This window comes from Micromesistius poutassou (assembly GCF_964030765.1).
Source record: "Micromesistius poutassou genome assembly, chromosome: 10".
NCBI lineage: Eukaryota > Metazoa > Chordata > Actinopteri > Gadiformes > Gadidae > Micromesistius > Micromesistius poutassou.
This window is the reverse complement of record NC_140280.1, coordinates 7634847-7648985: the sequence shown is the minus strand read 5'-3', so window position 1 is coordinate 7648985 and position 14139 is coordinate 7634847. Positions and strand designations below refer to the sequence as shown.

Genomic DNA, 14139 nt, shown 5'->3' with positions numbered 1-14139 from the left:
TGACTTCCTATGAGCTATGTACGCCTGTTAAAATACTACGGGGCGATAACAGTCAAAGCATGATGAAATATAACAACAACAATGACAATGAGAATAAATATGAATTTTGACGAAAATTTGACAAAGCAATAACCGAAACATATAACGGAAGCGGCTATCCCTCTATGGAAAGTCCCGCCCTCTCTCTGCCCTCTCTGCGCTAAACCCACTGTAACTGAACGTCCCGCCCTCTCTCTACCCTCTCTGCGCTAAACCCACTGTAACTGAACGTCCCGCCCTCTCTCTGGGCAATAACGCTGATTTAGAGCATCCCGTCCCAGGCGTTCTGTCGTGAGACGAGGACGCCTGCGAACGAGGTTACTGCCCTACAGAATGTAGCTTCCAGCACACCGCACACAGCATTTGCAACCGATAGGACCCTTGCTCTGTGCTCTCAATCCCCGCGATTACCCGTTTACCGCCGGCTGCCTGCTAACCCAGGCATGGCTGATGGTTGTAGGCAATTATGGCTTTGCGACATTATACCCTTGACTTCAAGCTCTCTGCCCCAGGTAAGAAAACAACGAGTACCGGATCTGTTGTGCGACATGCCGGTTACGGGAGCACTGCAGCAGAACACATTATGCTAGCTAGCTAGCCCGCATTAATGTGCTAGGTTGCATGTTAAAATATTATTGTAATGGTAACACGGGCATCGAGATTAAACTAGTCCTACAATGTGGCGTCTTTACTTTGTGACAAACCCGTCACGGTTGTTCATCGTTAGCGCGATGGTTTATTTTAGAAAACACATCCAGCTTATTTGAAACGGCGCCGATAATGACAGTCAAACCCTGATGTCTTTGCGTTACTTTCAGTCTGTTAATAATGTGCTTAGCATGTAGCATTATTAGCTATCTGTTAAAATTCACGTTTCTGCCGACACGAGTTCGCGTCTGCAGCATCACGCACATCTTTACTTCTCCAAATTATTTTAATAACAGCAACGGTGTCATAAAGTACGTTTGGTAGGCAGCTGTGGGTGTTTTTGTGTTTCTTTTGAAATAAACTGTTCACGGTATAAACTTATTTCCCCTTAGGTATTTTCCAGGTAATTCGATACGACTCACAATATAGCGAAAAATATGAACAACAATACTCGTAACGTTACTGCTGTTGATTAATAGTAGCGCGACACCTGTCTATTCAACTTAAAGTTAGAGTACAAAAGGTTACATCCTAACAATAAATGATATGTAATGATATGTAATGTTGTGTTTTTAGGGGATAGAGAGAGGGTGATCGATTGATCGCACGATTGGTTAGTTGATTGATTGGTTACTGGACCATATTGTTGGCGACCCAGCAGTGCTGGGAAGTGTAATGAGCATGTGGGTTGCACTGGGTCATTATGTTTCATGAAGCATGGCATTATGCGCACCGCACAGATGTGCGGTGTAACATTAGGTTGTGTTTTAAAACTACAAAAAATTAGTCAAACTACAGTTGCCAATCTTTTGCAACCCATGAGAATTTTGGATTTGCAAATTAAACTCTAATAATTTAGTTATCAGTGTCGCGGCTTTATGGATTTCATACCGTGTTTCACTGCACTTGGCCGATGTCGTTGTAGCCAATCAGATGTGCTCTCTCATTCTAGGTCAGAGGCCGACCTAGAATATAACCTCGCTCGCAGGCGTTCTAATCTAGAATGAAAAGTGTATTATTTTTGCATTAAAACAATAACATAGATGCAGACGTTTTTATTAAGTTATGTTATTTTAAACCAATCTGCAAAAATGAATAAGTTAAATACATTAACCTTTTGTTATATGGTTTCAGCACAAATAAAACAACAACCAAACAAACTTAATATTTAGTTTCTCGCATGTGAATGGGATTAAATGAGCAATATCTTACCAGGTTGGATGAAAGAGGGATTCTTTTTAAAATAAATAATATAATTATACAATAATATACATTTTGTGTTGGTGGTATAAACTATCCAATAAGGCCCCCGTATTTATAAATGTTCAATCAAGTATCTTTATGTATGATACTTTATTAGCATGTTCGAACGAGGATTCCAATGGTTGTTTGGAAAGTAAGTTCCTGATACATTGATTTGTGTGAATTTAATTAGTTTTCTCTTAAAGGTATAATATGTACTTTTCTGCCGCTAGGGGGCTCTCAATCAAAACCATAAAAAAAAGTCTTAGTTTGATGACGTCGCTTAGTAGTGTGGGCTGCTAAAGTGTGGGCTTATGTCTTCCCTACCATTTCGGTTGAAAATCGATCTGACGCTACTCCGCAGCGATCATGTTCACGGACGAGGTAATGTATGAATGTTTTATTCACGTTACGCTTAATCACGTAATGTCCTTTCATTGTCATGAAATTGCTGCAACTAGCATTAGGCAAAGTAGCGTTAACCTGCTTTGTTTAGATGAGTCGATTACCGAAACAGCTGTACATAACGGTATATGGAGAAATTAAATTAAATTAAAATTGTGGGGCAGCCCAGCGGGGTTTTCTGTGGTCAAAACAATCATGCTAAAAATATATTTTTTCAGCGTGTTAAACATAGTTAGAATGTAATACATCATAGCACCATGTTGTAAGTTAGAGCAATATTAACATTTAATATCACTAAATATTGTATGTACTGTAACAGTTATTACTGTGGTGGAAATCTAAGTTTGAAATTACACACAGCTGGTGCAACAGGCTGACTTATGACTGCTAATGTTGTATGTATGAAATTGCCATATGCATGGTCTTAAACCAAACATTTGTTGTAATGCATTAGCACAAGACCTAAAAAGAATGCAACAGTTAGTATGTACAGGATGAAGACTGTTTACCTGAACAAATATATTTCTTAATGATTTATGCACTAAACATTAATAAGTTAAACATATGGCAGCTCTTTCAATGTAGCCACATAAATATTGTCTGCTGAACATGTCCTCTCTGTATCTCAACATTTTTGTAACTGCTTCAATTGACATGTGAATACTGTATGTTGCAGGAAGACTGACATCTCCTCATTGGATGTGTCAATACTGTCCATGACCTGGACTCCTTCCTATAGCAGGGGTTGTTGTGGAAAGTACAACAATTAAACGTTAACAAGGAAAGAGATCAGGAAACCACTGACCAAAGTTTAAGACTTTTATTTAGAACTTTAACAAAGTAATACAAAAGCAGAGATGGTCTGCAGAACACCTGCTTTTCCAGCTTCAGCAAACAGTTTTTGTATATTCTTGCCTCTGATTCCCCCGTAAGCCCCAAGGCAGGGTTGTTATCGAACAATACCCATACATGGCTTCACCAACAACCAACCAACTTGTGTCACCTTGGTTCCCAGGCCCGAATTTTAGTATACTGGTGGCACAGAACATTACTGTTAGCAACATCACTCCTGTTATCCTCTTAACGAATATCTTCCTTTTTATAATGGTGAATTGTCAGTAAATGTTTTGTACATTTTCTTATTATTGTTGTCGTATTTATTATATGGTTCCATACTATGTATGACTGATAAAATAAAGAAGCAATGTTTTTTATACACGGTACGAGACATTTCTTTATAGAAAATGTTCATATTGTTTTCAAGTAAAAAAAAATCAATGGTAGCGTGAAGTGCGTCTCTGCATCTCAGACATTGCTTACGCAGGGATTTTCCAAAGCCAGTCCTTATGACAAAAAAAGCCAGCGGTGGAACGAGATAACAAACTCTATCACAGGTACCTGTGTAAGGACATGGTTCCCTTTCAAAATGGCGATAGAAAGGACTTTCAAAGAGATGGTCAAAACACTCGATCCCTGCCCACACACACTTCAGTCAAATTAAGATGCCAAAACTATACGGCAAGAAGAAGCATAGAAGCATTTTTATCTAAATTAGAAGATACAATTAACATACTGTGATATAATACCGTTACCGTCTATGCCTCAAATCATACTGTGATATACATTTTAATCCATACCGTACAGCCCTAGGCCAAACCACTATTCATTCAGACGGAACAGTAGCATATCAAACTTCTGCTATTACAGTCAATGATAATACACTCAATACAGTTAAATGTCATCTGACATCTAGGACCTCAGATTCTATTACTGTCATGGAAAAGTCCTAAATTCCAGGCTCCAGAAAACTTGTGAACTGATGATTAAGTATTATGATTCAGAGTATACAAGCAGATTCAGTATATACAAGCTTTCAAGGTCTTTTGCTAGGAGTTGACGTGAATGGTCCAGGAAGGCACGGGATACAATTTAACAGACAATCTTTCATAACATGCCTTGTGTAATCGTAGCCTGAGCTCACTACCGTACACCAAACACTGAATATAGTCATGGTTTATGAATGTTGTGGATCGCTAAAGCACTGAATCAGAGATTGGCTTTAGTCAGTCATTGTTAATAATAGTTGGAATGTTAATTCCAACTTTTTGCAAAGATAGAATACATAACCCTTGTATTTAGTTAAGTTAGCCTGTTTCTTTTGCAACCCACTGTTTCTGTCTAGATATATATGAATGACATATGATGATGGTTCAAAAAGTGTGTTTATTTATTCTATGTATCGATCACTGTGATTGATGGCCTACATAAGGTTTAAGGTTACAATGTTATAATACAGATAACATTTCTGATTATCACACAAAAGCTAATTCCCTAGCCCAATTATATATATTTACCAAAAATATGTATTCTGTTATACTTTGAGATGAAACTTGTGTCAAAATTGATAGACATGATACAAATACATTACTCGTTCTTAATTCCTGAAAAGGATGAGGAGGATCTTACAATATGACTAACTGCATTGTGCTATCATATAATACTGTTACACTATAGACATTGAGGAGAGTTAAAGTTTTCCAACAGTTTCCAAAATAATATACTGCACGCTAGGTCTGTCAAAATTGTTCAAAAATTACGTTTGAATATTCACTCAAAAAAAACCCACATATATTCAAACTATTCGAATATCTATATTTGCGCATTATGTCAATGACGTGCATTACGTCAATAACAGGACAAACTAATACGAGACATAACTACTTGTATAGGTAGTTTATTTAAGTTTAAACATATTTGACAACATATCAAAAATAAGTAAATGAACTAATGGCCAAGACCGCAGACCTCGCTCTCGCTCGCTCACTCACTCTTTTTCTCTCTCTCTCTCGCTCCACCCTAACAACAATAAACAAATGCTGAGTGCTGATCAGGAGTTTTGTGCAAGCAATTTAAGGTCCCAACTCTTGTCCCAAATATGGCAGGCTTCATTCAGTGATGCGGCTGCCACGGGTGTGTGTGTTTTTCCACATTTGAATATTAATTTTCACCTTTGAATGTCTTTAAAAACTATTCGAATATATATTCGAATTTAGACTATTCTTTGACAGCCCTACTGCACTCTATTATTGCTGTCATTACTATTATTCCGATAACGTGATCCAAATGGGTGCTTACCTGTCTAGTAGAACACAGGCGATTGCATCTATGTAATCTTGGCTCGGCAAGATTACAAGATTGATGCAAGCTTCATTTACTTTAGATGAGGCGATTAACACTCTACAAAATTTTCCAGCCCGTAACTATGTACAAAATGATTGTGATGACTAATACCTTTTTTTTTTTTTTTAAAGCTTTGGGCCTGTTTTTCAAAGTGTTTAAAGTTTTGAGGCAGATTGCCTCTTAATAATCAGACTGACCGATTTTGTATAACTCCAAGGGATCCACATTACTGTATAATGTGTGCAAACAAGGTAAAGCTTCGGTTCGACTGAACTTTATTGAACTTGTGTTCTGTGTGCAACGACATGCTCAAATATTGGTTTTGGGAGACAAAGTTGAGAATTGTATCATCTATGAACATTGAAAGCTCTTTATGGAAAATGGTACCAGGAAGGTTCACCTTTGTGGGAATAAATAACTTTGAACATTACTGAAAATTGCTGCTGGGATCACAGTTTCGAAACCCTAGGTTTAGCCAGTTATATAAATTGATACCTCCATTGACTTATTTGCAAATGGAAAGCACGTAGTTTTGGTATAATAAACGGCTGCTTGTCTGTTTTGACCCTGTGCTTTGGTTTCTCTTCAGCTGACTGTACTTCGACAGTCCATGGTCTACAATCCATATTTCAGGAACAGGAAATGACAGAGACTGTCCACGACACAGAGGGACACGGACACCTTGCTACCTTCGTAGGCAAAAAGGGCAGGTCAGTTGAATTCTGACTCTCAATGTCGTCTTGCGCACACACTTCCGCACGTCAAGTTACATTCTGGAGGCTGTTGATGTGCGTTTCAGAGCATAGGCGATCACAATGAATACATGGGAGCAACATTTCTGTACATGTGTATATATTATCAGTCAGTGAACGATGTTTTTTTTCATTTACCCAAAATCATTATTGGATATTGACATCAAGTTGAAGTCTGCTAAAGTTGCTCTTGGTCCAGACTGCACCCTCTCTGTGGCCGTGTGCCACTGGGATTCCATTGGAAATGAATGTTTGCTAGTCGTTTGTGTCGTTAGTCGTAGTTGTTTCACTGTCTGTAGTCGGTGGTGCAAACTGACCTTGATCTAACATGATTACCTCTCAACACAAAGCTGTTGAATGATGGCTGGGATACGTTCCATGAAGCCTTCTCAGCACTCTTTTGTAATCTGTACGTGATGGCTCCTGGCCAAACCTGTACCCTGTAGCCAGGGAGGAGCTGTTTTGAAGGGCATATTGTATTTCAGGTTTCAAGTTCCACAGTTGTATTTGCATATCCCCCAACCCCTCAAAAGTAAACCCCAAAGGAGGGATGCCTCCTTGCAGGGATAGATGGGAGTAGAATAATTAACAAACAAATAATGGTAGCGTAAAGCCAAACTGAAATAACGGTTTCATAGTACCTTTTTTGTTTCTAGCATATAATTTCTCTTTCAACGCTGTATGTAAAACAATTAACCATCTGCTTTTCGGTTTGGGTCACAACATTCTACACACCAAACAAAATGGCCTTTCTAAATCATGGCACTTCTTTCTGTCATCTGTCATTGTCTTCTTTCTCACCAGATTTGTTGTTCTGCGTGTGCACACGCACGGGCTGGTCACTGTTGATCTCCAGTGTTACGAAGGCGATGACAGCGCTCAAGTAGACAATGTAGGTGCTCAGATATTTGATGATAATTCTATGTATTCATAAGCCTATTGTAATTTTACTCGACTTGACGTGACGAACTGTTGCTTGCCTGCCAAGACGAGATTTTAGTGTTTTTAATGTTTGAATGTTAAAGACGCTGTTTTGTCCCACAGCTTTTAAATGCACTGGAAACAAAGTTGGAGAATCTTCTACGAGGCATTATTACCAGAGTCAAAAGGTGAGTGGTGTAAAACTGGTGCACTCTTCTTGGTTTTAAATTCTCAGCAGAACAGTTTAACTGAGTCTGTGACATTTTTTTTGTTTGTTACATGTTGAAGTATTTAGTATTCACATTCAAGTGTTGGTTAATGCATATAATTTTGGAAGGAGTCATATACAGTCTTGTACAGGGTATTTTAACAGTGGTAAATCTAGTAGGCATACTTATTTATTCACCCAGATTTCAATCCCCCCTCTCGGCCCCACAATAGTCATCTCTTATTTAAAATAAAACATCCTTGAGGGCACAGCTGCAGATAGGGATGACACTACTCCTTTCAGGCATCTCCGGGAGTAGCTCCTGGTATTGCTGCATCTGAGTCAGCCGAGGCTGTCGAGGTTCCCCTCAAGGGCCATAAGCCTTACCATAGTTAATAACTAAGGGGTCCCAGTGTCTTACTGGGAATTTACACCGCAGGCGAGAGAGAGTCGTCAGCGTAATGTATGTCAATTCACACCGCCGCTGTTTATTTTGCTATATTTTCAAGATTCCTCAGATAATACGTAGGCCTACGCATCATAACCGAGACACTTCAGAAACGCGTGAAAATAGAAGTGAAGCCTAAGTTAAGTTTTGGTCGGCTGTGAGACGGGCGTAGAACGCTGCCGGTGTAAATCAGTGCACTAGTTTGAATGGAATTCTATCTCTAGCTGAAGTCGGACGTCTGACGGCTGACTAATAAACGTGTCTAAAACGGCTCTGGTGTATATTGGCCTTTAGTGTCTTGCAAACAACAGTCTTATGGAAATACCCATTACACCGGCAGCCGGGGTTCATAGTGAACTCTGATATACTCTGAGAAATCCCTAAGCACACATTGCCACTGAAACGTCAATGCTTTTCAACCACTCTATTGAAGTATGGAAATGCCACACTCACAATTAACCGGGCAAACATCTCCTTACTCCTTAGAGAGAAAAAACTGCCAGAAACGATTCTCTCCCTAATAATAGGGAGGGAGGGTGATAGGGTGTGTTGGCATTACAGAGCCGATGGGCAAGGGCTACACGGTGAGAGGTTTAACATGCAGATGGGCCTGTTGCTCTGCTTTACGACATGCTACAACACTCAACGGTTCAATGCACATGTACTCACAATCAGTGCGCAAGCGGGCGAAGGAATCCCGAGAAATAAATAATTGTACTGATAATGGAACTGGGCACGGATCAAAAGGCAGCCCGGGCCGCGGGATAGCAAGTAGCTTCACGCAAAACAGTGTGCACCAGCCCAGCGCCTGGGCCAGCACCCAAAGGACGCCAGCGTCTGGGTGTAAAATAAGCCAAACTGTTGACTGCCACCATGGGTGTAAGCTACATGCCTGTGGGAAATGCACCACAAAAACAATCAAAAGAGTCATCGCTGTGGCCAGTCATAGTAAGCGTTGCCAATTCAGTCAAATCAAGGGTGTTCTCCATGGGAATCCGAAAAGATCTGATGACTCTTCTTATGATCGTTTTCACGCAGGTTTTGTACTGTGTACTTTCACTCACATTTGCTTGGCGGTCCACATTTCTAGTGTTAATGACGTTCTTAAAATAAACGTGCTTTGGATAAAGTGTCTGTTCAAAGAGTACCTGGTATTCATCCCTATGTTTGTGTGGTCAGACTACCAGCTATTAGCCGCGGGGCCTCTGTGGACCGCTACTGGCCCACTGCAGACGGGCGACTGGTGGAGTACGACATCGACCATGTGCTGTACGACAAGGACTCAGCCTATCAAAACATCAAGATATTACACTCGCAGCAGTTTGGAAATATCTTGGTCCTCAATGGAGACGTCAGTAAGTACAGTCAGAACGTGTGCCCTTTCAGTTTTTGTTGGGTGACATGTTTTCTTCATGGGATGGTGATTGTTTGGTGTGAAGTCGATAGGTGTGGTGTTGGTTTGTCGTTTGATGGTTTTAATTGGGTGTTATGGTAATTGGTTAGAGTTAGCTTGGTGTTAAGGGGTTTGCTTGGTGTTAGAGTGATGGTTTGGTGTTATGGTGATTATTTGGTTTGGGTTTTATGGCGTGTGTCGTAGTTTGGGATTGTGTTTGTTTGGTGTGATGGTGTTTTTCTTTTCATTCCATGTAACCTTTCTAATTCATTATATTTGTATTGTCAGCTGTCACTTAGTTCTCATCTTTCCCCCTGATTCACTTTTATGTTCCCTCAGTAATTCATATTAACATCAGTGTTTACCAAAAGCATACAAATTGTACTACAATTAAAGATTTTATAATTTTTTTCTAAATAATTTGGAATAATCAAAGGATTCTGGTAAACAATGATAATGTAATAATTATTGTTGTCTATTGGCATGCCAACTGGAAATGTGTTACTTTATTGATAACGGTGGGAGGAGTGAGCTGTGTCAAGGGGAAGGGCATAGCGTAGTGCTAGGCTGAATGCCAAGATGATAAATTCTGACATGGAAATTGTTCCTCTTTTAGCTCCATTTGAAATGCCCTTCAGTGTGTACACTGTTCGACGTGTCTAGACTAGGACGGCGTGTTTGCACATATTAATCACTTACTGTCCTCAGAGCAAACATGCTAAATTCACAAACCCTTACCATGTAATTCACCATTCATTAGGGGTGTAACGAAACGTGTATTTGAACAGAAATATTTCGGTACAGGTCTAACGGTTCGATGCACGTTTCATTTCTGTACGTACCGAGAAAAAAAAAATAATAATTAAAAAAATAAATGGACCATTATGGAAATAAGTCCTGGACTTTATTGTGTTTTTATCCTCAATCTTTTCAAGTCTTTTCATTTGTGTAAGGCATTTGTTTGATACAATTTAATAAATCAAATCAAAATCAAATTGTTTAATAAAATAAAAAAAAACTGCTGTACCGAAAAACATACCGATCATCGTTACACCCCTACCATTCATACAAAGTAAATGTTGAACTGAAGAGAAGCTTGGTTTATGTTGAATACATTGATCTGTGAACTTAGTGGGAGCGGTGACTTTGTGATTAAGATCATAAATAAAAATTGTTTACTTTAGTGAGGGATAATAAACCCCTCCTTTTTAGCAACGCATGCAAACAAATAAAGAAATTATACATGAAATAATGTAGACATTCGTTCCATTTATATTCATATTCTGTGTATTCTCAAAACTGTATTCAGTACAGTAACAAACTACTTCTACTTATGGAGTGCCACACTGGGTGTGTTTTTCTAACGTTCCAGACATGGCAGACAGCGACCTCGCCTATACCCAGGCCATCATGGGCGGCGGGCGGGAGAGCTACGAGGGGAAGGAGGTCCTGATCCTGGGGGGCGGAGACGGAGGCATCCTGGCCGAGACGGTCAAACTGAAGCCAAAGATGATCACCATGGTGGAGATATCCTTCTGTGCCGTGGGGTGTTACGTCTTGAGACAGGCTCATTGGGGTCATGAGATGTTGTGTAATGCCGGTCTGACGCAACGTAATTTCAGTTGTATTTTTACTTCTTACGTGCTGTGTACGCCAGTTTACAGTCCCCACAGCAAGTGGAATGCGAACATAACCAGAATAACCACAGTAAAGGCTTTGGAGGCAGTTTCCCCCCCTCGAGTCAGGCCGTCTAACCTTAACTCCTCCATCACATTGACGAGGCGGTAATTGATGGCTGCCGACAGCACATGAGGAAGACGTGCGGAGACGTATTGGACAGCCTCACCGGAGATTGTTATCAGGTGAGCTGAACTATGACCGTGTAGCAATGCATGCACTCTAGGCAGTCCTCACTGGCAATTCAGCCTATTGGTTATATGTCTATTACTTGTTATGATTTAAGTGTCGTCTCAAGGACTTTAGTGTGTGTGTGTGTGTGTGCGCGCGCTGTGTTTAACCCATGGCTTTGTTCCAGTGTGTATTGTGTTAAGTGTCACTGTGTGTGTGTCGTCCAGGTGCTGGTGGAGGACTGCGTTCCTGTGCTCAAGAAGTATGTGGAGGAGGGGCGGACCTTCGATTATGTCATCAATGACCTCACGGCTGTCCCCATATCCACCTTACCTGAAGAAGGTATTTGTAGCACTCAACCAGTTCCCCAACTCCCTTCAAAGCACAAGGGAGCAAATATATGCCTGCTTGTATAATGCGGTGAAGAAGTGGAACAGCCAGAGGTGTTTCTCTGGCAGATATTTGAGTCAACGATTGTTATGCAGATCTCCTAAAAATACAGCTTGTTATAGTTTGTCAGAATAAATGTAAATAAGATTAATAACCGAAACAAACAGTAGTTTGAAGTATCATTTCAGGTGTTTTATACGGTCCATCCTGGGCAAAGAGAGGCCACATTTGACTTGATTAGTCTGATCACGCTTAAAGTTGTGTTAAGAGCTTCTTTACGCTACCCTTTGTCCTAGATTCAACGTGGGAGTTCCTGCGTCTCATTTTAGACCTGTCCATCAAGGTGTTGCGCCCCAGTGGAAAGTATTTCACACAGGTAGGTGCTCTTTCTTTGTGGGTGTGGGGGTTGGTTGGGTGGCCGGGTGGGTATTGTCATAATGGGTGGATATTTAAATAAATGTAATGTTCTGCATAATCTTGTTATGGCCATAATACTTGACTATGGGGATAATTGACAATCATTCTAATCACATTATGGGGATGATAATTGACTATGGGGACATGGTTGTCTCACGTGGTACTGATGAGGAGGATGTGGCGCTTTGCGGTTGCCAGGGTAACTGTGCGAACCTGACGGAGGCGTTGAATCTGTACGAAGAGCAGCTGCAGAAGCTGTCCTGTCCCGTGGACTTCAGCAAGGAGGTGGTGTGTGTGCCCTCCTACATGGAGCTGTATCCTTCTCTTGTCCTGAACACACACTCAACACTCGCTGTATATGCAAACACACGCTGTACACGTGCACCAACACACATACGCTAGACTGTAACTTATTGTCACCACTGTCAAGGTGTCCAAAGGTAGGGGCCGATATTCAATGGAGTAGTTAGAAATAAATACACAGAAATCCAACTCTCCAGCACAAAGCATTGATCTGTAAGCATAAAACTTTGCCGAGGAGGATTAAAGGGGTAGTTCGGAACTTAGTTTTATTTCTAACATTCTTTCAAGTGAAGAAAGGGGAGACCGCACACAAGAGCTGAGAAGTTCCAAAAGTGTATTTTAAAAGCCGAAACAACAATTACAGGCCACCTAACCAAGGGGTAAACATTTCGGGTCTAGCCCTTCATCAGTGTTCCTTTTAACATTCTTTCAACACAGACATTTACAGATAGCCTGGCTTTAGAATTTGTTTGCCTCGGGTGTACTGTGGAGTGGGTAAACCTGTTTTTATTGGCAGGCTAGCAATTCCCGTCAACTTGCGCTAGCCTAGCACCCGCGATTTCTGCAACTAGAAGGACTGAATGAAACATGTTGAAAACGATCTCCAATGATAAATAACACACTGGCTCACTTGGAAATGAGGTCCGATGTCCAAAAATCCGAACTACCCCTTTAAGGCATCGAGGCGCTGTGAGGTGCTTCGCCGATGAGCCACTCCTGTTGCCGTCTTCGCAGACACGCCAGGGAAAACGCGTGTTCAGCGTGATAATAAACCCCAAGGCAGTGGGGTGTGTGAGGTTATTGTGTTGAAGCTGTCACTCTGTTCTATCTCTTTTCTTTCCTTAACGACGCCAACAGCTGGGTTTTCTACTCCGTGTGGAAGAAGTAAGTCACTTCTTCAGCGGGAGCTCCAACAGAATGTGAAGACCCCCCCCCCCTCCCCCCAAGCTGCTTTAGTTCCTCCCTAGTGAGAGAGATGGCACTGTTTTACCAAGCTCCCCTCAAATATTAGTCCCACCCCAAGAATAACAACAGTGATCGTTTGGTTTTTACCATTTTATGTTAACGGTTCTTCATTTATTTTATGTGCTTCCTGCACTTCTACCTTTGTTGATTTGCATGTGTTCCGGGGTGTACGAGCATAACTCAACGCTCACCTCGATAAGAGTGGTATCGGTTTGACGGTACCCAAAAATATGTTCCTCCCAATACTACTACGACCCACTGTACACTGTACCAGTAGAGGACCCACTCTGTCCCTCGAGCTCTCCCCAGTGTGAGCCGTGCCCGTGAGGCCCGTGACACCGTCGGCCTCGCGGGCACGGCCCGGCGCAGTCGTCAAGCGTGTCGCCTGGATGGTGTTCCATTTGGTTCCTCGGTGACTTGAGGCTTGAGTTGAGTCTCCATCCACCTTAGGATGTGTCTGACGGGGTCCGTGTCCCGCCGCCGCAGCCCAAGAGACAAATGCGTTTGATTATTTTTGTTAAAGGGAAATGGATGGTTGTTGGAGAATATACTTTTGTGCTTGTGTTGGTTTTTATTGAATGTTATTTTGTTACATGGCACCTTTTGTTCCTTCTGCTGGATTCCATTTGTTTTCTTTTTAAACCTTTTTTTTCTTTTTGGTGCATTTGAAAGAAGTGGATTTAGCTTGCTTTTACCATGGGGTCCATTGTTATATTTATTTATTCAACAACAAATATGGTTTTATACAGTTTGTTGAACAGTGGCCGACTGCACCTGAAGTAGAGAAGGGTGTTGACTGCTTTTGTCCAAAGTAATATGAAAATAAATGCCTGCAGTACCAATGTGTCTGAAGCGTCATCACACACACATTCATACCACCACACCAGTGCTCCATGAATTAAATATTATATATAGCATTTTATTAAATATATAGATGTCTTTATAATCAACACAAATACTAACACAAAGATGTCATTGT

At 41.0% G+C, this 14139-nt stretch overlaps 1 protein-coding gene across 2 annotated transcripts; it reads left to right on the top strand.

Annotated features, from left to right (window-relative positions):
- Window positions 1-372: 372 nt before the first annotated feature.
- On the top strand, window positions 373-13996 carry sms (spermine synthase). 2 transcript variants are annotated; one of them, XM_084474103.1, is made up of 11 exons: window positions 373-551; window positions 6104-6224; window positions 7071-7158; window positions 7311-7375; window positions 9023-9198; window positions 10609-10765; window positions 11011-11098; window positions 11312-11426; window positions 11771-11850; window positions 12090-12205; window positions 13053-13996. In XM_084474103.1, exons 1-11 carry the CDS (start codon window positions 506-508, stop codon window positions 13081-13083), a joined length of 1083 nt encoding a protein of 360 aa, XP_084330229.1. In that variant the 5' UTR covers window positions 373-505; the 3' UTR covers window positions 13084-13996. The 2 variants fall into 2 exon arrangements, with proteins under 2 accessions (XP_084330229.1, XP_084330230.1); XM_084474104.1 differs by lacking the exon at window positions 373-551 and adding an exon at window positions 5875-5983.
- The last annotated feature ends 143 nt before the right edge of the window (window positions 13997-14139 follow it).

Coding starts and splice junctions, on each gene's coding strand:
- sms (XM_084474103.1), top strand. CDS start 506: ATGGCTTTGCGACATTATACCCTTGACTTCAAGCTCTCTGCCCCAG. Junction 10,766..11,010: donor ATGATCACCATGGTGGAGAT/ATCCTTCTGTGC, acceptor CCTCCATCACAT/TGACGAGGCGGTAATTGATG. Junction 11,851..12,089: donor GTGGAAAGTATTTCACACAG/GTAGGTGCTCTT, acceptor TGCGGTTGCCAG/GGTAACTGTGCGAACCTGAC.